General features: G+C 52.6%; 4 protein-coding genes across 5 annotated transcripts; 1 reads left to right on the top strand and 3 right to left on the bottom strand.

The window, feature by feature from the left end:
- Positions 1 to 117: 117 nt before the first annotated feature.
- Positions 118 to 3,856, bottom strand: MOGS (mannosyl-oligosaccharide glucosidase). The gene is made up of 4 exons (XM_030877638.2): positions 3,373 to 3,856; positions 2,959 to 3,185; positions 2,271 to 2,467; positions 118 to 2,065 (listed from the first exon to the last, which is right to left on the bottom strand). Exons 1-4 carry the CDS (start codon positions 3,722 to 3,724, stop codon positions 322 to 324), a joined length of 2,520 nt encoding a protein of 839 aa, XP_030733498.1. The 5' UTR covers positions 3,725 to 3,856; the 3' UTR covers positions 118 to 321.
- A 2,292-nt stretch (positions 3,857 to 6,148) lies between these two features.
- On the bottom strand, positions 6,149 to 8,009 carry MRPL53 (mitochondrial ribosomal protein L53). Its single transcript, XM_030877650.2, has 3 exons — positions 7,878 to 8,009; positions 7,667 to 7,779; positions 6,149 to 7,574 (listed from the first exon to the last, which is right to left on the bottom strand). The coding sequence occupies exons 1-3, from the start codon at positions 7,967 to 7,969 to the stop codon at positions 7,441 to 7,443; spliced, it is 339 nt and encodes a 112-aa protein (XP_030733510.1). The 5' UTR covers positions 7,970 to 8,009; the 3' UTR covers positions 6,149 to 7,440.
- A 981-nt stretch (positions 8,010 to 8,990) lies between these two features.
- On the bottom strand, positions 8,991 to 15,912 carry CCDC142 (coiled-coil domain containing 142). 2 transcript variants are annotated; one of them, XM_030877641.2, is made up of 9 exons: positions 14,118 to 15,912; positions 13,737 to 13,823; positions 13,508 to 13,657; positions 13,243 to 13,373; positions 13,057 to 13,170; positions 10,144 to 10,258; positions 9,751 to 9,928; positions 9,426 to 9,625; positions 8,991 to 9,261 (listed from the first exon to the last, which is right to left on the bottom strand). In XM_030877641.2, the coding sequence occupies exons 1-9, from the start codon at positions 15,178 to 15,180 to the stop codon at positions 9,005 to 9,007; spliced, it is 2,295 nt and encodes a 764-aa protein (XP_030733501.2). In that variant the 5' UTR covers positions 15,181 to 15,912; the 3' UTR covers positions 8,991 to 9,004. The 2 variants fall into 2 exon arrangements, with proteins under 2 accessions (XP_030733501.2, XP_030733502.2); XM_030877642.2 differs by lacking the exon at positions 13,737 to 13,823.
- Positions 14,487 to 21,951, top strand: TTC31 (tetratricopeptide repeat domain 31). Its single transcript, XM_060309893.2, is given in 11 exon segments — positions 14,487 to 15,473; positions 18,937 to 19,165; positions 19,301 to 19,404; positions 19,909 to 19,928; positions 20,018 to 20,082; positions 20,190 to 20,379; positions 20,697 to 20,744; positions 20,820 to 20,913; positions 21,007 to 21,148; positions 21,363 to 21,464; positions 21,652 to 21,951. Coding segments are annotated over 11 exon segments (1,461 nt in total). The 5' UTR covers positions 14,487 to 15,306.
- Positions 21,952 to 22,919: the final 968 nt, after the last annotated feature.

Genomic DNA, 22,919 nt, shown 5'->3' with positions numbered 1-22,919 from the left:
CTTGATTGGAGGGGACCTCCAATCCACCTACTCTGAAGGACAGCAGGCAGCCCTAAGGCCTGGACTGAGCTAAGACCTCTTGGTAAGGCAAAGTTGGCAAAAGCAATAGAGTTTGACATGGCTTTCCCATTTATTTATAAAAATAGACTCTGAATTCACATTCACTCCAGGGCTATGTGGGATGTCAGTAAGGAGACACCTGAGATGAGCTGAGGAGGGTTTGAAGCACTGGTACTTGAGGGCTAGGGGCAGAAGTGAGAGACCTTGTCCCTCGACTCCAGAGTGGCATAAGGGGCCTGGCTCCCCTCCCATGTTCCCCCTTCAATAGTCTTCAGCCATGGCCAGTAGGACAAGGCTGGTCCAGCCCTGGAAAGGGCGGCAGCCCATGCCTCGCCCATCCTGGTCACTGTATTGCTCCCACAGGAAGCCCGTGGCCTGGTACTGCCGCCTCACATTGCTCACCAGATTGGTACGGAGCTCTCTGTGGAGCTTGGCAGCACGGGCCTGGTAGGGACCCTTCAGATGCCCATAGTAGTGAAGAGCCCCCAATGCCAGGTAGTTGACATTGAGCCACACAGCACCTCGCCAGTAGGGAGGATCATGCTCTGAATTGCGCTGGCTGTAAAAGGGGCTGGTTGCTGCAAGGGAGCGCAAACCAAAGGGGCTCCAGAGCTGGCGGCTATCAGCTACAACATCCAGCAGGGGTCCAAGGCGGGATGAGTTGGGGTCCAGTAGCCTCAGCAGGAAGGGGAAAAGACTGACATAGCCCAAGGCATCCACATACTGTAAGCGAGGGTTGGGCCGGCCCACCACTCGCACCAGGCCCTGAGGGGGTCTAGGCTTCAGCTGCACTGCTTTTGTGTGATTCCCAAAGTCTGCAAAAACTCCTAGCTCTGGGGCCCAATGCAGCTCATCCAGGCTCTCCTCTGCTTCCAGGGAGGCAGCCAGTGGGCCCAGCTCTGCAGCTGCCTCAGCCTCTCCCAGCCGCTCCGCTAGCCGCATCAGCACACGGGCACCCAGTGCCACCCAGCACCGCAGGTCCAGGTGCCGCTCAGTGGATGAAGGGTGTGAAGCCCGGGGATAGTCATCCAACCCTGAAGGCAGCGTCTTGGGGTTCAGTAGGGTTGGCAAGGCTGGGTCCCGGCCCCGCCAGCGGTAAGACAGTGGCACTGGCCCTGCCTGGCTCTGATGAAGCCAGGAGAACCAGGCACGCAGGCGGGGGAAGGCCCTGTGGAGGAAGGCGTAGTCGGCAGGGTCACCACCCTCTAGCATGTGGGCTATAGGCAAAAGCAGAGTTGGGGGGTTGGCGTGGGCTGTCCGTTGCACCAGGAACTCTGAGGGCACCCGGGCTCTGGCCTCATCCCCCAGCACCTGCTCCCGCCCAATCCAGCCGTCAGCATTTAGCAGCCCCAGCCAGTGGCCTATGGCCTCCCGGGTGAGCCGGGGATCCCACCGTTGGATCACCAGCTGGTGAAAGCCCTCGTCCCACAGGAAACCTCGCGGGAAGAATGACCGGGAGGGCACTGCTGTGAAAAGAGGAACAGGTGGAAAGAGGACTGGGTCCACCTTCTGCTTAGACCCCTCAACCTCCATGTCTGGCAACACCAGACCCTGTCCATAGAAGTAGCCAATACCACCAAGAAGACCACTGAGGGCAACCTGACCCAAAGCCTGCTCCTCAGGGCTCAGGCCCTTCTCCTTCAGCCGGAAGGTCTTCTCAAAGCGCTCTCTAAAGGCTTCAGCATGGCTTTCCAGGGCCTGGGTCAGCAGGCTGCCTGCCAGCTGCTCTAGGGCTTGGCTTCCTCCTGCCTGGGCACTGCCTGATTCAAACACCAACTCCACAGAAAAGGGGACTTTCAGTGTCACCTGTTGTATCAAAAATTGCCCTTGTCCCTGTCCTTGCCCACTTGGGCCTCTGTCCTCCCACTTCAGAGATCCTGGCAAGCCGAGGTAGCGTTCAGGGGAAGCCCCTGGGGGCCGATGCTGAAACCAGTTATTTAGGCGGCTCTTCACCATCTCTGTCAGCAAGGGAAGTCCTGGGTTGGAGGACCAGAAGACATTGTAGCTTGAAAGGAAAAAGATAAACAGGAAATATTACTCAGGAGGAAGTGGTGGGGATTATAAAGCGAAAACATGAGGTGATCAGGAGTCAGGATGGGAGAGTCTTGGCAATGCAGGGAACATGGTGAAAAGAGGGTAGAATGGGGGAGATGGAAATCAGGCTAAGTCAGCATCCATACCACCACCCCACACTCTCTTCCCCCAGTTACCTGCCATACTTGGGGGCTGTATCTCCTGGACTGGTTGGTGGCATAAGTGTAAAGCGGAAGTCACCAAGTTCACTGGTGTGTCCACTGATGAACTTCAACTGCCCCTTAGCTCCAACCTCTGGCACTAGGACTTCTTTGCCATCTGTTACCACATAGAAGAACAAGGACACCAAAGGGAGAGCAGAGGTACCTGAGGCCTGGGAGACCAATGAGGACATAAAAACACAGCATTAGGTTAGCAGTCTCTCCCCTGAGAATCAGCCTTAGGGAAAGGGACACCAGGTGAGAGCAACATAGTAAACAACATACATCTAGCAGTGTTGAGGGTCACTGAAAGTAAGCACCAGTGGGATGAGATAAAGAGCTCTGCACAGGGTTCTCTGGGAAATAATAGTACTTTTGTCCCATGTACTATGCTAAGAACTCTACGTATTATTTCCTTTAATTCTTACAATTCTGTGAGTTAGGTACTTTTTTATTTCCATTTTACAGACAAGAAAACCAAGGCTTAGAGATAGTAAAAAGAGATGGTCATACAGGCAAGTGTTTAAGGCAGGCAGCAGATTCAAACCAGGCAGCCAGGCTCAGAGCCCCTGCTATTAACCCCCACTTTATCCTGCATTTGCACGCAGCAAAGGAAGGGTGGAGGAAGTCTGGGCTAGGGGAAGGGTGTCCTGAGGGCCCTGACCTGAGGCTCTACAGTCACTCTCCAGCTCCAGTTCCCTCCGTGTTGACCCCCAGGCCTCTTGACGAACTCAGTGGTGAGCCTTAAGGCCCCATCCTGGATGTGTTGCCGCCCGAAGGAGAGACCGTCGTGGAACTCCCAGCCATAGGGACCCACGCCGTCCCCCTGCTCACACGTGTGCCTGAGCTTAGGGGTCCCCGGGGTGGTGCCTTGCTGCGCCCACATCAGTCCTGGGGGTAGAATGGCCAGGTAAGTCAAAGAGAGAGCAGGGGACCTGTCCCTCTGGGTCGCCGAGAACTTCAGGGTCATCCCTCTTAATAACTCTCCTGATCCACTCCTCACCACCCTTGATCTGGCGCGAAGCTGGGGCGCTCAGATTAAGTGCCCGCCTGCCTGCCCGCCCCGCGTCCAGGTTACCGGTGAGGAGGGGCTGCGGACTGCGGGTCTTCATGCCGAAGTAAACGTGAGGACGGTAGGTGCCCCAGAAGAGGTCCGGGGCCACGGCGGGGCTGGAAGAGTCGGGAGGCAACGCCGGGGGCGCGGAGTGCAGCGTGACAGCCCGCCGCGCACGGTGCCATGCCAGCAGCCAGCATCCCGACAGGCCCAGGGCCAGAGACAGGACCACGACGGCCAGAGCGGCTCCCGCAGCCGCGCCCCGGGGCCTGCCGCCCCGGCCTTCCCGTCGCGCGGGGCCGCCCCGAGCCGCCCTCTCAGCGGTCCGCGCTCCGTCTGCCGGCGCTCCGCGGCGCCGCCGCTCGCCCCGAGCCATCCTTGCACGGAAATCGGCGTCGTGGGGACCCGGAGAGATGGCCACAAAGCCCGGGTCCCTGCTCGCCTCCTGGGCTCGCGCGCAGCGCCTGGAACACCACTGATGTGTCAGCCGCACCCACCGGCCCGTACCTCCCCCTCTGCTTCCGCAGGAAGTCCCGCCCCTCCACGTCAGGTTAAACCCCACAGCAAAACAGCGCGGCGTGGCGTAGGGCTGGTCCCTGGGGTCGGCCCTCTGGGCCGCGTCCACTGGATCGCCGTTTATTCGGCGTTCTCACGCAGTTGACAGGCTAGTAGGAAAAACCAATCACATTTGTCTTTTTTTTTTCTTTTAATAACTACTGTATATTAAGAGCATGAGACGCTGTCCTAAGTGTTTTACATTTAACCGCTCCCCATATCGCCCCAATCAGGTGCCTGAAAACCGTGGCCTAGAAAGTTAAAGTAACTTGGCCCTGGCTACAGAGCCAGGAAGCGGCTACCCTGGAACCCAGGTGTATCTGAATCATATTGTCCACACCTATGCCTTCTTTCCTAGTGAAATGGAGTGGATCCAAGAGGACCTGTGATTTTAGATGTCATACCTCCACTCAGTCTAGGATTCCTTATCTAGATAAACCCTAAAAGGACCATAATGGTGGTAGCTGTACTTTTTTTTCTTTTTCCTTTTCTACAACCCAGGAAGCAAAGGCGCTTAGAGGAAAGATTGCTTATGTCCAGGTCAGGGAAGGCTGTAGGAAAGAGGTAGCATCTGCACCTGATGTTGTCCTAGAAGAGCCAAGATTACATTTGATGATGGTTCAGAAATACAACTTAGGGCTTCCCTGGTGGCGCAGTGGTTGAGAGTCCGCCTGCCGATGCAGGGGATACGAGTTCGTGCCCCGGTCCGGGAAGATCCCACATGCGGCAGAGCGGCTAGGCCCGTGAGCCATGGCTGCTGAGCTTGCACGTCCGGAGCCTGTGCTCCGCAACGGGAGAGGCCACAACAGTGAGAGGCCCGCGTACCGCAAAAAAAAAAAAAAAAAAGAAAAAAGAAATGCAACTTAGATTCATAGTTACTTCTCTCCAACAGCTCAGCATAAAAGGTGTTTTCATAAAGTACAAATCTCTATCATCCTCTAAAAAAACCCTACTCCACACCCTTATGCTAGTCTAGCTATAATCACACCTCCCATCCAAACTCTAATTATACAAAACTACTACTTTATGCTGCACACCCACTTCTTCTTTCACTATAATCTGACTTCTGGCCCCACCCTCCACTGGTAGACTTTTTACTCATTTAACAATCACCTTCTGACCAAACCCAATGGTCAGTCCTTTCTTGCTACCACTGCACCTGGTCCACACCTATTCAATATATTGTAGCACTTAGTATACACACCTGAGTTTCACCATTCATCTTTGTATCTCAGTACTAATCAGTTGAAGTCACAAGGTTGATGCTAAATACTGGTAAATTCAACAAAAGTTTATTGCACACTCTTTATCAGGCACTATGCAAGGTGCGGGGGACACAGAGAAAACAGCCCCAACCTCAAGTTCAAAATCTATAAGCACAGTGCCAGCACTCAATCCGTGTTTACAGCAGTGTTTGAACCATCCCTGTTTTTACAGATGAGTAGTTAATCTGGCCAAGGATAATAGCCAGTTAACCATGGACCTGAAGAACTCAAATCTAGGTTGTATCCTTTCGTCAATGAAGAGGCCTATAACACACAGCCTCTTAGATGCTATGCTGTGCTCACTCAATATTCTAGGCAGTTTACAGATATCAGTTTATTGATTGATTGATTGATCTTTGGCCACGCTGCATGCAGGGATCTTAGTTCTCTGACCAGGTATTGAACCCGTGCCCCCTGCAGTGGAAGAGCAGAGTCTTAACCACTGGACCACCAGGGAAGTCCCAGATATCAATTCATTTAATCTCTCAACAGTTCTATGAGGTAGGTACTATTATCCCCATTTTACGAATGAAGAAACAGGCACTGAGAGACTAAGTAATGTGTCCAAAGTTACATAGCTACTTAAGGGAAAACCTAGGATTTCAATCCCAGGCATTCTGGCTTTTTACTACACTATACTGTCTCCTGATAGTTTTCTTTCCTTTAAGGGAGAGGGGGAAAACCAGTCCTTTGAAGATATCACCGTCTTAAGAGAGAAGCAGTAATGGGGTAGGAGGAAATATATTTGGTGAAGTACACAGCAGCCAGTGTCCAGAGATTCTTGATTGCCTAGCTGAATATTCTGAAGTTTTTCTCTAAACCAGTGGCTATTTTTTCCTACAACCTGCAGTAAGAAATAATTCTATACTGCAACCAAGTACATGCAGATAGACACACATACACATACTTTATATAATACCTATATCTATATTCATGATACGCTTAAAACAAGTTTCTTAAAGAATACTTCCCAGTCCATGTGCCATCTACTGATACTTTTTATTCTATTTGTTTTTAAAAGGCTGATTTGACCCCCTAAATTCACTTCATGATCCACATTAATGGGTGGTAACCTAGTATGAAAAACTTTAGGCAGGGTGCCTAAAAAGGACTTTAGGCACTGTTCTCTGAAACAAGTTGTAATAATAAAACCAATGATATGCTTTGGAAAGATAAAAGTAAGCAGCAGCAAAAACGGTTAGCAAAAAGGAGACCAGGTGGGAGAATGCAACAATAATACAGGAGAGTGAATGGAAATGTAGAGAACATTTCAGGAGCTTTTGTTTAAGACAGAATATTATGAACTTACTGACTGGATATTCAGGGAGCGGGCAGAACCAGAGATAATGCTGTGGTTTCCAGCTCAAGTGGCTGAGCAGATGAAGTGCCTTTTAAAGGAATGAGGAAGTCAGGGGAGGAGGCAAGTACAGATGACCCTTAAACAATGGGGGTGGGGATGGGCGTTAGGGGCCCAACCGCTCCACAGAGTTAAGAATGGGGGGATAACTTTACAGTCAGCACCCACAGTTCCACAACCGCAGATTCAAACAACCACAGATCGTGTAGTACTTGTACTATGTATTTATTTGAAAAACAGGCATGTAAAAGGACCTCTGCAATTCAAACCTGCATTGTTCAAGGGTCAACTTTAGAGAGTATGTAAGATTATCGGGTTAGGGTTAGACAAAGAGTGTTGGTGGAATTTGGAAAAAATTGGTAGTAAGTACCCTGACTATAGCACAGAATCTGAGATTAGAGCCAAACAGAAATGTAGCGTTTAACCCAAGAGAGTAGTTCAAGTCATGACAGAATATGAGATGCCCCAAAAATAAAAGAGAGAAGAGAAAGAAGGAGAGTAGTATGCCTTTATGGTTAAAAGAAGAAAAAGGACCTGAGTGGAAAAGAAGTTACACAAGGGAGGGAATTAAGAGTGGCGGGTACTACTGAAATGGAAAAATGAGGACTGAGATAACAGCATTTCTAATAAGAGTTAAGAGGTACCTTGAGTAGTGTTGGAAGAAGCCAAATTCAAAAGGGTTAAGCAGTGAGTGATGGTGAAGAAAGTGAAATAAAATTCAAATTTGTCCAGACCCCTCCCCATCTTGTCTCGTCCCAGAAACACTGGTTGGATTTGTAGTCACAGGGCTCTTTCTTTTCTCTTTTGCGCTCTGTGGTCTTCTAGACAGTGATTTGAGTAATTAAGTCAAGCTCTTCTTAGATGTGTCCTTAGCAGTCTTAGGTGAAAACCTGCTTGTTGGTCTCTTCCGCGCTGTCAGCGCCCGGTACTGGCGCCCGGCTTGTCCCCGCTTCCCGCCGCAGCCCTGGCCTGGATGTGGGAGGCGAAGGCAGTAAGCATTTCCTGGGCGGTGAGGTGCGCGCCGCGCATAATCAGGCGATGCCCGTCTCCTGGGGAAGAAACAAACGAGTAAGGCACCGGGAGGACGGCGGGGCCAGCGCCGAGATCTAGCGACTCCCTCCCGACTCCCAACCAGACCCACCGAACAGCACGTCCACGCAGGGCTCGGAGCCGTCGTGTCTCACGTCCGCTATCACCGAGCAGTTGAGGTTGGTGCAGCGAACTTTCTCGCTGCTCACGGCCTGGAGGAAGGTCCTGCGGTGAGAAAACGGCGTGAGCGGCCGGCGGAGGGGGCTAGACCCCCGGCGGGAGGAAGGCGCGCCCCTCGCGTCCGCACTCCTTCCCCCTCGTACCTTGTCGACTCCACGTTCTTCTCGAAAGGGCAGAATTGAACCCGAACCTGCTTGACAGAGCGGAGTCCGAGCCGGGCCAACGCCGCTGCCATGGTGACCCTCACCCCGGAAGGACTCGTGCGGGCGGAAGTGTCGCTAGTACGAGACGCTGTGGACTGCTACGCGCTTCCGCAGTCCCCCGACCTCCGCCTCGTGCGGCTTCTCTGACACGGTCGGTGGTGCTGGTCCCCAGGCCGCCGCCCTGGGCTCCCCAGCCGAGAAGAGGAGGAAGGCCAGGAGGGAGACAGATAATTTCGGCACAGGGTATGGGGCGCCCAAAGTACACGGTCAGTAAACACAACGTGTCATTAATAGCCCCCTTTATCACGGTGAAGACAATAAATAGTGCAAAAGCCGTTTGCACCTGGCTCCGATAACACGTCTTTTGCAGCCTTTACTCCTCTGTACCCTGCTGTGCCAGATCTACGTTAATACCGTCTTAAGTGCTGGTCCCTTCCAAGGAGAGGGCACCACCACGGCAGGGATTATAAACCTACCAGAGGGTAAACTCCACTCGGGTAGTTTAAGATTAAACACATGGAACTCTGGAGTAGCGAAGCTTACACGTGAAGGTCCTACAGCCCAATATTCTTAAATGACTAAAAATAGTGATGGGGAGGGGAGTGCAGGGTACTATTATATAGTATACACTGTGGGACTGATTCAGGTGTATAAATTCCTATTCCACCTCTGTGGTTCCTGATGAATTAACTTTGTAGTAGTGTCCCGAACTTTTAGTGTTTAGCCTGGCTCCTGGGAGTTAAGAGGAAGTGGCATCTAGGCTCCCTGCTTTCTATTGCTTTTCCTCTTTCCCTTTCCCCTGGGATCCAACCCTAAAGCCTTACTCCCAGCATCTAGCCCCTTACTGCTAGTGTCTAGCTCTGATATGTCTTCACTGATGGGGGACTAAGCCCAAGCCTCCCAAGGATGCTGACCTCCAGGTTTCTAAGTCCAAGCTCTGTGTAGCTTGTGGTTCTCAGGTATGCTTTCTTCCAAGCTCCCAATTAGGCTTTTTTAATATGCATTTCTAAATGTCTGGGCTTTTTCAGACAGAGACAGGGAGTTCTAACGGGCTCTGATTAGGGTCCTTAGGATTCAGAACTGGTCCTCAGGCAGGAAAGAAAAGGTAAGTGCCTGCGGGGATGCTGGTGCTGCCTCAGGGCAAGCCAGGCCTGCTGATTTCCTACCAGGTAAGCCTCAGGACTAGGTCCTTCTCCCCACAGTGTGCTTAGCAGCTGAGCTGTCTGGGCTGGGAGTGCTCCAGGTCGAAGAGGGGGCTCCAAGCTCTCCAGGCTGTTGAGGCTGCTGCTGGGCAATTCCATGGCCTGGACCTCATTACATGCACCTGGTAAGGCAGGAGTGGAAGGCAGGTGGCTGGCGGTGTGTGTGTGTGTGTGGGAGGGGGGCACACGCAGAAGCCAGATCAATGATGAGGATGGGGGATGCGTCACATAAAGTTATGAGCTAGGGGCAAAGAGAGCCTGGAGTTGGGGAGGGAGAGTGACTCACAGCAACAGGGAGGCCCCCTGTGGACTTGAGTCTTGGGCAGGGGCTGCTGCAACAGACACAGCAGGGCCCCATCCAGCCGCTGGAAGATGCTGAGCGTGAACAGAGTCTGGCGAAGTTCTGGGGACAGGCCCCACTGCTCCTCCTCCAGCAACTCCCTGACCACTCCAAAGTCTTGTCTGAGCTGCAGCGCCCCCTGCAGGCTGAAGGCCAAGGTACAGTGTGGCCCCCTGACCCTCCTGCCTCTCGGAAGGGCTCTGCCCCACCCATCCCCTCTCTTTTTTTCAGTTCCATTCATCCCCCTGCCACGGCCTCCTTTTCTCCCCACCTGAACCGGATCCCGTGGGTGAGGATGTGGTCAAGCCAGGCACCCAGGATGGCAGTCAGCACCAGGCTGAGGGCAGGGGCCTGGGCTTGCTGTGGCAGTCCTTGCAGTCCTTGCAACACAGGCTCCAGTACCCTGCGGACCACCAACCCAGCATACTCACTAGGAATGCTGGGAAGTTCTGGAGTGAGAGAAGAGAAAGGACAGGATATGAGGCTAGGGAGATCCATCAAGCCCCTAATGGAGCATCTGGGGGAAGAGGGTAGGATTTCAGGGTGAGGGGACACAGAAGGTGAGGACAGGATGGAGACAGAAGAGTGGAGCCAGGATTTGGAGGGGCCAGGACACTGTTACCCCTTGAGAAGCCTGGAAGGGAACGCTGGCATGAGGACTTACCAGGACAGAGGCGATGCCGCCAGTACCGACCCCGTGGCATGTGGAGTTCGAAGTCCTGTGTGGCTCGTTTATGACATTCTTGAAAAAAGAAACTTAGTGACTCTTCAGGCAGGAGCTGTGGGGATAAGGAGAAAGTAAAAGGGGCTTATCTCTGAGGGACTTGTCAAGTTATATGCTCTTCTAAATCTGAGGTGTTTAACCTGGCATCCATAAAGCCCCAGAACAGAATTGTATGGGCTTGGGCATTTTCTGAGGAGAGATACTATGGCTTTTATTGGATTTTCCAAGAGGTCTGGACCGAGAAAAGATTATGGACAGTTGCCCTAAGACTACCCTGCTCTCCTCAGCTTGGTTCAGAGGATGGAAATCCTCCATGTTAATTTTGTTCCATAGGAACGTTAATAGGAAAAAAAAAGGGAGACACCCTCACCACCGCCAGTGTTCAAAAGCAGATGCTAGAGAGAGGTCTTCATGATCTGCAGACAGGCAGAGGCTGAAGAAAGAAAAGGGAATTGTACGATCTTCTGTCTGTCATCTATAAAAGGAAGGCAAGAACTGTGTGTAGACCAGGAGCAATGAATATAACTTTCTAAGATTCAGGAACCTTTGGAATGTCCTCACACTGAATATTCTTTATAGCCACTTCCATTTCTCCAGAGCATTGTAACCCACAAAGCAAGAAAAGGCCCATGTGCTGGTTTGGTTTCTTTGGTTTGATAGGTTTTGTTTTTGGAGGGGGAGAAGACAGCAAAAAGGAGGAGTCTCTACAGCCCATCTAAGAGAAGAACTCAATAAGAGGGGTGTGTAGTGGCAGGTCTAAGGAAAAGGTGACTGTATGCCTGAGAACCTGAAGAGAGGAAAGGACCTGGCAGGGGCCAGACTTGGTGGGAGAGAGCCCATGTGGCTCCTGATACATGGGCTCTCTCCCACCAAGTCTAAATCTAAACTCTTCTTCCCTTATCCCAAACACCAGAACCCCCTTCTTCCTTATATATAACAAAGAAATTACCCTTTCGTCAACTGACATTTGTTAGGAAATTCTGCACTCAACACTCGGAAAATACAAGGTCACACTATGGGACAGTTTTTTCTGTGGGACATTACAGTCCTGCTGAGGAGAAAACTCACATCTGATTCTTCTTTTTCGTCCCAGTGCTGTATGTGGTAGAATGCCCAGAGCGGATGCCCAATAGTGCAGTCATCAGGCAGAGAAGCAAGGCATGAAACTGCTTTGGACAGTGTTTGGTTCACATGATGAGCACACTGTTCCTGCCCCTTTTGCTCTGTTCTCACTGCAACTACCAAGAGCTGGACCCTTCTCATATTATGTCTCCCCACCTCCCTTCTATCCTGACCACTATAGCTGGATCAAACTCTATCACTGTCTTCACTGTTCCCCTCCTGCTCTTACAATGGCTCCCTATCACTTATGAGATACAGTCCAAAATCTGTGAGCTGGTGTTCAGTGCCCTCCACAACTTGATGACAACCTACTCCTTCATAATTCTCCACCCCCACCCTTGAGATGCACATGCGAGGGCAAGTGTATGCTTATGTACACACACACACACACACACACACACACACACACACACACACACACACACACACACACACACACACACACACACACACACACACACACACACACACACACACACACACACACACAGCTTTTGCTTTGGTCAGACCATCTCGCCAGTACTCCCCCAAGAACTATGAACTACCCATATCCAGTAACCCCTGCTGCTCCTCTGAGGCTGCCCAGCCACCAGCTTCAGCCATAGACCCTGTAAGGAACTTCTGTTACCATGTGTCCACCAAGGCCTTCCCTTCCCAGAGCTCCCACAACCGTCACTGTCCACCCTACTCATGAAAAGCCTGTTCTGGGACATGTTGAGTTGAAAGAGGCAGCAGTAAATTGAGGTATAAATGCCCAACGGGCAGATGCAGATGGTGGATTAGGGCTAAACTGGGGGCGGGGGGGTGGGGTGGTCTACAGCACCAAGGCACTGTGGAATGCAGAGAGAAAAGGAGGAGCGGGACAGGGACTGAACTCTACAGCCATGCCCCTATTCAGAGCAACGAGTAGACATTTGGGCAGGAAGAGAACAAAAAGCAGAGAGACATCATCCATAGTAGGAACAGATACTGTGTAAAATGGGGAAAAGCTAGACGTATAATAGTTTAATTCATAAATTTAGAAGAAAATAAGAAAATATTAGAAGAAACAGCCAAGAGTGGATGGAAGTTACCAGTGTGGAACAAGGATCAGAAATCGAAGTTGGGGAGGGGCAATTAAAGTGCTATTTTTTCATTAGAAGCCTTCTAAAATAATACTTTATTTCAGTTTTAATAAAAGTACAAATTACGCTTTTAGAAAACAGGAGAAACATATCAAAAACTAGTAAATAAAAGGAAAAGTCAATCATTTATCTTGCTGTTTCTCTACAAATTATACCTCAAAGTAACCAAGTAATTTATGAGGGCAAGTTTCACTTTATAAGAGTAATCCAACTAATAATGAAGAAGGAATGATAGAATTGGAATGTCACCACCTTGCACCCTCTAATGAAATAACGGATATAGACAATGATCATCAATCATCAGTGGCTGTTAACATCACAAAATGAGAGCCTGACATGGGAGCTGGGGGTGGGATATATAAGTGAAGTAAAATTGACCATGAGTTGACGAGTATTAAAGCCTCAGTGGTAGGAATATGGGGGTCCATTATACTCTTCTCTCTACTTTTGTATTTTTTTGAAATTTTCCATAATAAAGAGAGGACAAGAAGTGAAGAGCAAGAAAAGATAAATTTAGTGGCGATTCCAAGCACTGAGTTGTTCTACCACCACCACAACCTCCCCACCAACCCCAAAGCTGGCCCGTCAGGTCTCCTGCTCTCCTTACCTGGATCTGTGCAGTCAGCTTCTGGATCTCCAGGCCCAGCTGCTGCTCCACCTCCAGGGCCAAGCTTTCCTCTGAGGCCAGGCTAGACAAAGCTTCTGCCTCATATAATAAAGGCTTTGGCAGAAACAGGGAGTGAGATCCGAGCCCAGCCCGGGATGCTCCCCTCCCCATTCCCTAGCTACTCACAGGTAAATCCTTCTGGATCAGGAGCAGGAAGGAACCTGGGGCCCACGCTGCCAGATGCTGCTGAGTTCTGCCCCAAAACCAGAGCAAGATGGTCTGCAGGGTACAGAGCCCCAGGGCAAGGGGGGCAGGACCTGGGGAGAGGAGGGACAGAGTATCTGAAGGGCCACAGAACACCTTTGGGAGGAGGCAGGCTTCAGAACAGATTAAGGAATAAGGAGATGTCCAGCTGTTCTCTTATCCCCCCATCCCCAATACCTTGTCTCACCTGGAGGCCGGCAGAGGAGCAGTCCTGACCTGGGTTCTCGAAGGGCATCCAAGAGAGGAGGGAAGAGCTGTTGCAAAAGTTCAGTGGTATGAGAGGATGAGGGAAGGCTGCTCTGATTTCCACTAGCAGATGCCAAGGCCTGGCAGAAGCCTGAAGATGAGGGGGTATGGTTTGATAAGGAAGGAGCAGTCTGGGGCTTGTGTCACTGCCATTGCCCCTTCCTTCTCACCTTGATCCCAGCTCCAGATAAGAGACTGATGAATTAGGTTGTGACACAAAGAAGCCAGCTCCTTCTCACACTCCTGAGGCAGTGATGCTAGTGGGAGAAATGACTGGAGCCTGAAAACAGGGTCCCTCTTTGCCCAACACTGCCCCCACTCAATGATGGGGGAAGAGGGGAGGCTTCCCCCAAGACTCAAGGCTGGCATGGAAAGCAAGACTTTGCCTTGAAAGCCCAGAAGCTATAGCCTGAATCCCCGGGGGTGGGGTGGGGTGGGGTGGGGTATGTTCATTCTAAAGAGCCTGTTTTTGTAGTCAGGTGGCAAGTGAGTGAGGTGAATACAGAAGAGATCCCAGCCTTCCCAAACACCCACCCAGGCCCATCACTCACCCTGACCCAGTGCCTGACTCAGCTGTTGTGCCGCTGCCCTGGGGTCCCTCCAGGGTCCTAGACTTAGGTCCAGACTCTGAGCACAGGCTGCCCACAGCATGGTCCAGTACTGGCTCCACAGGGCCCCAGCCCCTCCAAGCCCCAGTCCACTGCTGGCTGAACCCGTCACGCCCCCCATCAGGCCCAGTAGCCCTGGCAGCAGCTCCCGCTCCTCTTGGCACCGCCTGCGGAGCTGGTCCCTCAAGTCAGATCCCCTGAGCGCCTCATCCAGCCAACCTGCCACCTGGCAACCCCGCTCCCCCGTCAGGAGGCGGAGCACACGGGCCGGGGGATAAGGGCGCGCTGCCCCTGGAACGTAGCTCAAGGCTTTTCCCTGCAGCTGGTGGTAGGCGGGAAGTGCCAGCAGCAGGTCGGCGATTTGGGACGATAGGCCCGGGCTGGCGGGCGCCTGGCCCAGAGCCCGAAGCTGCATCTCGATAGTAGCATCCAGGCGCTGGGCGGCTAGTCCGACGGATCGTGCCAGGAGTAGCGGCTCGGGTGTCTCCTGAAGGCCGTTTCGCAGGACCGCGCCTCCGGAAGAGTGCCCCAACAGGTCGCTGCACAGCTGAGGCAAGTGGCTGGGGGATGGAGCGCCGGGACTCAGGATCCTCAGGAGGCGCACGGTCGCCTGTAGGTGGCGGGCGCAGTCCTGTGCGTGGAGGAGCTCCTGCCGCTCGTGGTGCAGCCGAAGCAACACCGCCCGGAGACGCTGCAGCGCTGGAGGGGTCGGGCCGCCAGCTGCCGGCTCCCGCCCCCAGTCCACAGCGCCAGCCTCACGGTGCTCTCCTGCGTCCGCCGGCACCGCACACCACGGCTGCCCTCTCGGAGCTCCGCCGGGCCGTGGGTCCAGGCAGGGGATGCTTCGGGCAACCGGCAGCCGCAGCCAGCCACGAACGTCCCGGCGGAGAGCGCCTGCCCGCTTTCTCTGCCACTGCTCCTCCTCAGCGCCCCCGGCCTGCGCCCGTAACGGCGGCACGGTAGCCAGCGGAGGCAGAAGGCCACCAGAGCGAGACGCTTGGGCCATGGGACAGCTTGTCCGGAACGAAGCTAACGATTCCCACCTCCCCGTACTGCCCAACGCCTGCCGTAGCCGGGGCTCCGCCCCATCCCCGGAGCCGTCGTCTCCGGCCCGGGAGCCGCCGGGACCGTCATGCACTCTCTCGCGCTCCGTAAGCGGAGGCTTCTGCCCCCAACAAAGATGGCTGCCTACTCTGTCCTACTCTGCCCTTCGGCCGGTGTCGAATGCCACTTTCACTTTCGGGTCACTGTTGACGGCGATGGCACCGATTCCGAAGATTGTGGGGCTGGTCAAGCTAGGTAAGCAGGTGAGACAAGACCGGGGGGGGTCCAGGAAGACTGGGGCAGCCCCAATTAGATCTGTTTTCAGTAGGATTTTGTGCTTCACGTGATGGGCAGAGGGCTCCAGCTCACCTACCCCGAGGCCCCCAGACGCGCCGCCGCCTTCCTTTCCTATAGTCTGTCCTCTGCGGCCCGGCTGCCCGCTGGGGGGTCGCTGCTGTCCCCAAACTCTGCAAGGAATTCGGTCTCTTGGAGATCCAGGGGTTAGGACTCCGCGCTTTCACTGCCGAGGGTAGGGATCAGTACCTGGTCTGGGAACTAAGATTCCGCAAGCCTCGCGGCGCGGCCAAAAAAACAAAAAACATAACTCTTAGCCGCTCTTCGGCCCGTTCCCTTTACGGTCACGCCTCTTTTCAACCTTCCGTGTTGAGCCCTGCCCGTCCCGGCCCGGCGCCGCGCGGGGCTGCACCAGGGCTTTGGAAGAGGCGTAACTGTGGGCCCTACTGCCAAGAAACACAACGCAAGTGGAGGGGGCGGGGACGACTCAACGGTGATAAATGCTTGAAGTGGGCAGGATCGGGCAGACGAGGGTCTCTTAGTTGAGGATTGGGGAGTGGGTAGGAGTTGCTTGGGGAAAGATATTATGAACAGAGGGAACAGTGTGAGCAAAGACACTAAAGCAAGGAAACGTTAAGAGTACGTCACTGAAGTGAGACCTTAGTTATGGGTTTGAGAGAAGAGGCGAGCAAGAGGGCAGCAAGTGGTTTGAACGTCCTGGTCTGGCACATGGATTTGGATGTCCTGAAGGAGGTGGTAGGGTTATAGAGGGAGGGAGAGGATCAGATTTGGGAGCACTGGAAAGCTATACTTCCAACTGCTACCTGGTTATCTCTAAAACCAAACTCAACAAGTCCAGAAGTTAATTCATCATCTTTGCAAATTTGTTGCGTTTTCTCTCATCTTAATCTTGGTTAATAACACAAACTTCCATCCAGTTGCTTAATTCAGAAATCTGAGAATCATTCTACATATTCTTCCCCTTTTCTTTACCTCACCTGTGTAGTCAGTCACAAAATCTACTTCTGAAGTGTCTCTTCTATCAAATCCATTATTTCCATTCCTACTTCTGCTGCCACTACCTTAGTTCAAGAACTCAATCTTTCTGGCCTGAACAGTTCTAATGACCTGCTAACTAAACATTTCACCCCTAGACTCATCTCTTTCCCCAGTACAATTTCATTTGAGCATTTCGCTTCCCAGATTAGATCCACTTCCACCACCAACAGGACAAAGTGCAAACTCACTGGATCACACAGTGTTCTTCAGGCACAGCTCCTGGCTGCATCTCTATTACAATAGCCTCCTCACCCATCTGTCTGCCTTTGCTCATTCAGCACACACCTTACTGAGCACCAACTATGTACTGAACACTGTTTTAGGCACTGGGAAGAAAGCAGTAAACCAAACAGACAAAAATTCCTATGGTCAGTGAATTAGCAGTGTCTAGTGGGGGCAGCCACTCAACAAATAAATGATATAGTATGTCAAATATGAGAAGTGCAAAGAAAAGTAAAGCAAGAAGGAGGATAGCGAACACTGAATGGAACTGAGAGGTTTTGCTTTTTAAAGGGAGTGGTCAGAGAAGTCCTCCCTCAGAAGATTTAAGCAGGGATCTGAAGGGGATGAAGGAGTGAGCCATTCACTGCGGAAAGAGCATTCCAAGCAGATGAAATAACAAACACAAAAGCCCTGAAATGGGAGCACACTTGGTGTATTGTAGGAACTTCAAAGGAGACCACTGCAGTTGGAGGAGGGCAAGAGGGTAGGAGATGATTTCATGAAGAGATTTGGTGGTCAGATCATGTGTGGCCAGGTAGTGAATTAAGAGAGTAGTATAGACCGTGTTTTGGGGAGAGATAGAAGGTCAAGGCAGTCCTTTTTTTTGTTTTGTTTTGTTTTGTTTTTTTGCGGTACGCGGTCCTCTCAGTGTTGTGGCCTCTCCCGTTGCGGAGCACAGGCTCCAGACGCGCAGGCTCAGCGGCCATGGCTCACGGGCCCAGCCGCTCCGCGGCATGTGGGATCTTCCCGGATCGGGGCACGAACCCATGTGCCCTTCATCGGCAGGCGGACTCTCAACCACTGTGCCACTAGGGAAGCCCTTTTTGTTTGTTTTTAAAGATGGCTTACACTAACTAAGGAAACAATCCTCATTAGAACCACAGAATGTACAGGCCAAGCCTTGAAGAGTCTTGCCTCATTTTGTGAATGAGGAAGCTGAGGTCCAGAGAGGTTAAATGACTTGTCCAAAATCAAACAGCCCAGTAGTGGCAGAGCCAGAACTAAGATGCAAGCAGCTGTGCTCCAGGACAGTGTTCTCTCCGGTTCTATGCTACCTGGCTAATTAAGAGAGCAATAAAAAGCAATGAATAATAAGGTTTTAAATTATATAACATAGGCTATGTTAATGCAGCTTGGTTGAGTGAGGGCAGAGATAACTGGAAACGAAAGGGTCTGGGAAGGCTTTGTGGGGAGATGGAATTTGAACTCTTGAAGGTGAGGCAAGTTGTGAGAAAGAAGCTCAGAGCCAGGAGGGATTTGAGGACAGCTGGGGGAAGACCCCAAGGCTGGAAGAAGCCTGGTGGCAGAGGGAGGACAGCGGCTAAGTAGGAGAGGATTGCAAGGGAAAACTGGAAAGGTCAGCCAGGGAGCTTTTTGGAAGGCTCCAAATCCCAGGCTAGACTCAATCCTGCCTGTGGCCCTGGCAGTGGGAGATTACTGGAAAATTCTGAGTAGGGGCGTAATTGCTGAGAGCTTGGTTTGGGGGAGAAACAGATAAAGTGCCGGGGAGAGGCCAGCCAGGAACTGTGGCACTCATTTAGGCGTTGAGGTAGCTCCAGGGTGGACTATATGGGGGTGTTCATATTCAAGGATATAGCAGGGGACACCGCTGGAAGAGCAGGTAAGAGGGCTCCATTTCAGGGGCATCAGTGTGGCTGACCTAATGGCAGGATGTCAGAGAAGCCTGGACTGAATGCCACCCTCAGCTCTTGGGAAGGCAGGTGATACATGTGAAAGTCAGGAGCAGCATGTTTTGAGGTGCTGAGCAGGGAGAGGTCGGCCAGTAAGGTTTTCCAGGCTGGGTGGCTGGTTACTGGTTGCCGCGGTGGAGCGGTCAACCCAGCCAAGCTCCTTGCTGTCTCCCAGAGTTCCCCACAACACCAACCTAATGTCCCCTCCCCACCCCCTCCCAAGACATAGTGGATTTTTTTCGACGGCTTGTGGAGAATGATCCCCAGGGCCTGCGTCGGATCCGTGTGGGTGGGAGCGGCAGGCGGCTGCAGCTGTGGCACCGTGGTGGGGAGTGCAGGGGCCGGGCCCAGGGATTAAGGCTGGTACCCTGGTTGGGGGTGGGGGGGGCTGGCTTTCAGATGCTCCTCTCTCTCACGTTCTTCCTTTCCCTTCTCTTTCTCCCTCCTGACAGACTCCCTCCGGACCATTTCTGTTATGAGGGGGAAACTACTGGACAGAATGACAAGGCCAAGGAGGCTGAGAGACTGGGCACCTCCTGTGGTCTCCAAAAGTCCTTCCTATACCCTCCACGAGGGTCTAAGCCCTGCCCTCAAAGCCCTTCTGCCTCAGCATCCTGCCTCAGTGACTCAGACAACCTGCTTCAGGTGGCCATGCCCCAGAGGCTCCTGCTGACTGAAGAGGTGAGACTCTAGTTCTCCCAGTCTCCAGATTCCCATGTCTATATTCTCTCCTAATCTGGAGCTTTCAAGATTCGTTCATACTGCTTACCTCCCTTTCACTTTCTCTTTTCCTGCCACCTGCCCTTCCTCTTCCAGGAAGCCAACCGCCTGGCTGAGGAGCTGGTGTCCGAGCAGGAGCGCATGAAACGGAAAGCAGAGAAGAAACGACTCAAAAAGAAGGGAGCTGGAGGGCAGAAGGAGTAGGGGCCCAGAGGGACTTGGGGGAGGGAAGAAGAGAGAACTCTAGATGGCCAGGGGCCCCCACGGGGCTCAGGGACTGGAGGGTCTCCTGGAGGCCATTTGGTGCCGTGGTTCTAGAGTCACACTATGCTGTCTGGGCTGGAATCTGCCTCCTTACTATGAGCCCTCTGCCTGATGACCGTCTTACCTGCTTTTTCACCTGTAAAATGAGGATGACAACAAAACCTACCTCATAGAGCTGCAAGGATTAAATGAGATAGTGTATGCAAAGCTCTTAGTACGGTACCATATATATTGTCCACATGAAGAACTGGTCTCAGGATACAACTTGTGTGTGTGTGTGTGTGTGTGTGTGTGTGTGTGTGTGCGGGTGTTTAAGTATAGTGCTCAAAATACATCTTCCTCTTCCTCGTCATTGTCATTAGAGCGTCATGACAAAAGGATCGGAAGCGAAGGGAGCGTTTGGAGCAGGATGGCGGGGAGTCCAATGTGAATGTCTACAGGCAGGTACCAAGAGCACCAGGTACCAGGAGGGGGGGCTGGAAAAGCAAGCAATCCCAACACTGCACCTATTCACCTTCCTGCCTCACCTTCCAGGCTGAGGCATTGCAGATGGGGATGAGAGCCCCCCGTCCAGCTCTGGGAACCCAGCTCAGGGACAGTGTTGCGAGGAAGGGGTAAGAGCCCCCTTCCTTCCCTTTACGGTCTCTGCCCACCCTCTCCTCCCACTACTCTAGGACATACCTCATCCCTGCCCCTCCTTAACTTTCCTTTCTGCTCACAGGACTCACTGGATCTATCTAGTACCTTTGTGTCTCTGGCTTTGTGCAAGGTTGTGGATTGGCCCCCCAGTGCCTGCAGAGAAAAGGGACTGAGTCAGGAGCCCCAAGGCAGGAGCTTGGGTCCCCAAGAGAAGATGAGTTAGGAGGAAGGAAGCACTCCAAAAGAAGAGAGCTCCAGGCAGAGTCATAAGGCAGAGATGAGGAGGGCAGAAGAACCTCAGCTGGAACCAGTGGAAGGGGTGCCAGAGGGCTCTGGGAAGTTATGCAATCTAAGGGTAGAGGGCAGTGATCAGTAGAAGGAGTTCTCTGGCCCTAGGATTAAGAGACCTGGGATCCAGCTCCATCACTGTCACCCTGACCCAGGGTAGTTTCCTCTGCAAGAAAGTAGAGCTGATGCCATCTTGCAGACCTGTCACGAGGATTACATGAGTTGCCTGACACAAACTGTTTAAACAAAGGAGAAGGATTTGGGAAGGCTGAGGCCTTGAGTCCTGCTTGACTTTGCTTCCCATCTCTAGAACTGCTGGCAGCTGCCTTACAACAGAGCCAGGAGTGAGATTCTTTCTCTCTCCTTCCTCACCCATCCCTCCCTGCGATAGCCCCATCTGAACCTTCCTACCCTCTCTCCTCCCCAGAGTTTGGTACCAGCTTTGCCCAAAATGGTTTCCACTACAAGGCCGTGGTCCTCTTCACCCAGGCCTCGAAGCTCAACCCCTGGGACCACCGGTAGGTGGGGGGGTTGGCCTCTATGCTGGGATGTCAGGGCAAGGCCGGGTGCCGAGGGAGGACCTGGACTTTTGGCCACTTTGTCTTTATCAGGTTATTTGGAAATCACTCATTCTGCCATGAACGGCCGGGTCAGCCGGTGTGGGCCCTGGCTGATGCCCAGGTAGCCCTTACTTTGTAGCCTGGCTGGCCCTGGGGCCTCTTTCACCTGGGCAAAGGCTTGATGGGACTGCAGGTAATGGGTCTGAGGTTGGAAGCTGAAGAGGAATTTGAGTGGGATCGGGTGGGGATCAGGTCTACATTGACATTTTCTAGTTAAGCTACTACCACAATGTCACAATGTTAGTGGTACTCGGAACTGGAGCCAGTTTGGGAAAGGGGGCAGTTTTAAGTTCCCTTACCCCACTGACGCCTAAACTTTCCTCTTTCTCGTTCCTCTGGGACCGAAGCGTTTCGAAGAGGCAGCTGCTGTGTTCCAGGAGACTCTGAGAGGCGGATCCTAGCCTGACGCAGTCTGGGAGCTCCACTCCTGCCTTCTACAACTCGCTCTGGTAAAGGGACCAGACCCACTCTCATGCTGAGGGGGAAACAGAGAGAACTGGCCGGGATTGCAACACCAAATGCTGCTGCTTTCTGCCTCAGGCAAATAAGGGGGATGGGCAGGAATGCATGGGATGAGGGGGGCACAGGCAGCACTGCTGGAAGGAGTATCAGGTGCCCCTCCCTCTTCTCTCTCAGCAGGACCAGCGAGGAGGAAGCCCTGGGCCGCCTTTGTCAACTGGATTCCCCTATGCATTTCCCCATGTTGAGCTGGGGCCTTCAGGTCTCCTTTCCCTCAGTTGCCCTGGAAGCACTGCTCCGAGGGCCCCTGGCCTTCTGTCTCCACCCTTGCATTATCCCCCACATCACCTGAGCCCCTCCAGCTGGTCCCTCCCCCATACTCAGAGCAGAAGACCCTGTCCTCTCCATTTCCAGGACTCCTCAAAGGGCTGGGGCATCCTGGGACTTGGGCCCCAGCACCTACCTCACACCAGATGAAGGAGGACCTGTCCCTAATAAGGCAAGGCCATGTGTGCATCCCACAGGGATGAAGGACACTGTGTGGTAGCAGTTCACTGCACATTTTGAGACCTGTACTCTAATACCACGGTTGGGAACATCCCTGGCAGTCATGCCTCTTGCCACAGAGACCTTATGATGAGAGAAAGGAGCCCTACATCCACTGAAATAGGCTTTCTTTGGTTCTTAAGCAGATGGCTTCTTCTGGGAGCAGTAAGGAAAAATAAAATCTCCCAAGGCTCAAGAAGGGATCTGTACAAAAGTTCAGGTTTTCAGACTATAACAGACCTGGCAGTGGGGGCATTTGAGGCTTGCCCTGCTTCTTGGCCCTGGGGGACTCACTCACCGGCCAGATCTCTGCTCAGGATGGGGTCACAGTAATGAATAAGGCCCAAGTCTTGCCCTTCAGATTGACAGATGCTCACTTCTTCCTAATCCCAGTTCTTGCCCGGTTTTCTCAAGCCTGAGCTCCTCATGCCCTGTTTCCTGTCCACACTTCCATGCATATTCTGACCTCTCCTTTGCCCAGTGGTCTGATGCTCACCTCCTCCCACTGCTAGAAGATTCACCAAGGGTTTGTATTTACCAGCTTACCAGCTTCTGCCTGGAGCTGGCAGAGCCCATACATCTCCACGTACCTGTACTGCTGGCTCCCCCACTGGTGGGGCCTTAGCAGGAACCCAGGCTTCTGCTACTTTGGTCATGGTCTTTCTCCACTCCAGCACTGGGCATTGTAACCAGCCTTTGCCCCATGTGAATTTACATACTTTTTTCCACCCAGGGTCACTGCCCCTAAAGAAGGCTAAAATCCTCTACTTTCTGTATAAGAATCATGACCTCCTTCTGGTTTCTCCTCTAAGATCCTAGCAGCTGCTCCTGGCTGGTTCCTCCCTAGCTCTGCCTGGGACTCTCAGCTCATTTAAATATGGATCTGCAGGGGACTTTTA

The sequence above is a fragment of the Globicephala melas genome, chromosome 12, assembly GCF_963455315.2.
Source record: "Globicephala melas chromosome 12, mGloMel1.2, whole genome shotgun sequence".
Lineage (NCBI taxonomy): Eukaryota > Metazoa > Chordata > Mammalia > Artiodactyla > Delphinidae > Globicephala > Globicephala melas.
The sequence above is the reverse complement of the archived record's forward strand: the minus strand, read 5'-3'. Positions and strand labels throughout refer to the sequence as shown.

Bases quoted from the DNA above. Each gene is read 5' to 3' on its own strand.
- MRPL53 (XM_030877650.2), bottom strand. From the start codon at position 7,969: ATGGCAGCGGCGTTGGCCCGGCTCGGACTCCGCTCTGTCAAGCAGGTT. The intron at 7,780-7,877 runs GTACGAGGGGGA...TTCTCACCGCAG, and splicing joins AAGAACGTGGAGTCGACAAG to GACCTTCCTCCAGGCCGTGA. The intron at 7,575-7,666 runs GTGGGTCTGGTT...TTTCTTCCCCAG, and splicing joins CTGCGTGGACGTGCTGTTCG to GAGACGGGCATCGCCTGATT.
- MOGS (XM_030877638.2), bottom strand. From the start codon at position 3,724: ATGGCTCGGGGCGAGCGGCGGCGCCGCGGAGCGCCGGCAGACGGAGCG. The intron at 2,468-2,958 runs GTCAGGGCCCTC...TTGGTCTCCCAG, and splicing joins GAGTGACTGTAGAGCCTCAG to GCCTCAGGTACCTCTGCTCT. The intron at 2,066-2,270 runs GTAACTGGGGGA...TTTCCTTTCAAG, and splicing joins ACAGCCCCCAAGTATGGCAG to CTACAATGTCTTCTGGTCCT.
- CCDC142 (XM_030877641.2), bottom strand. From the start codon at position 15,180: ATGGCCCAAGCGTCTCGCTCTGGTGGCCTTCTGCCTCCGCTGGCTACC. The intron at 13,824-14,117 runs GTGAGTGATGGG...TTCTCCCACTAG, and splicing joins GAGTCAGGCACTGGGTCAGG to CATCACTGCCTCAGGAGTGT. The intron at 13,374-13,507 runs GTGAGACAAGGT...TCCTCTCCCCAG, and splicing joins GCTCCTCTGCCGGCCTCCAG to GTCCTGCCCCCCTTGCCCTG.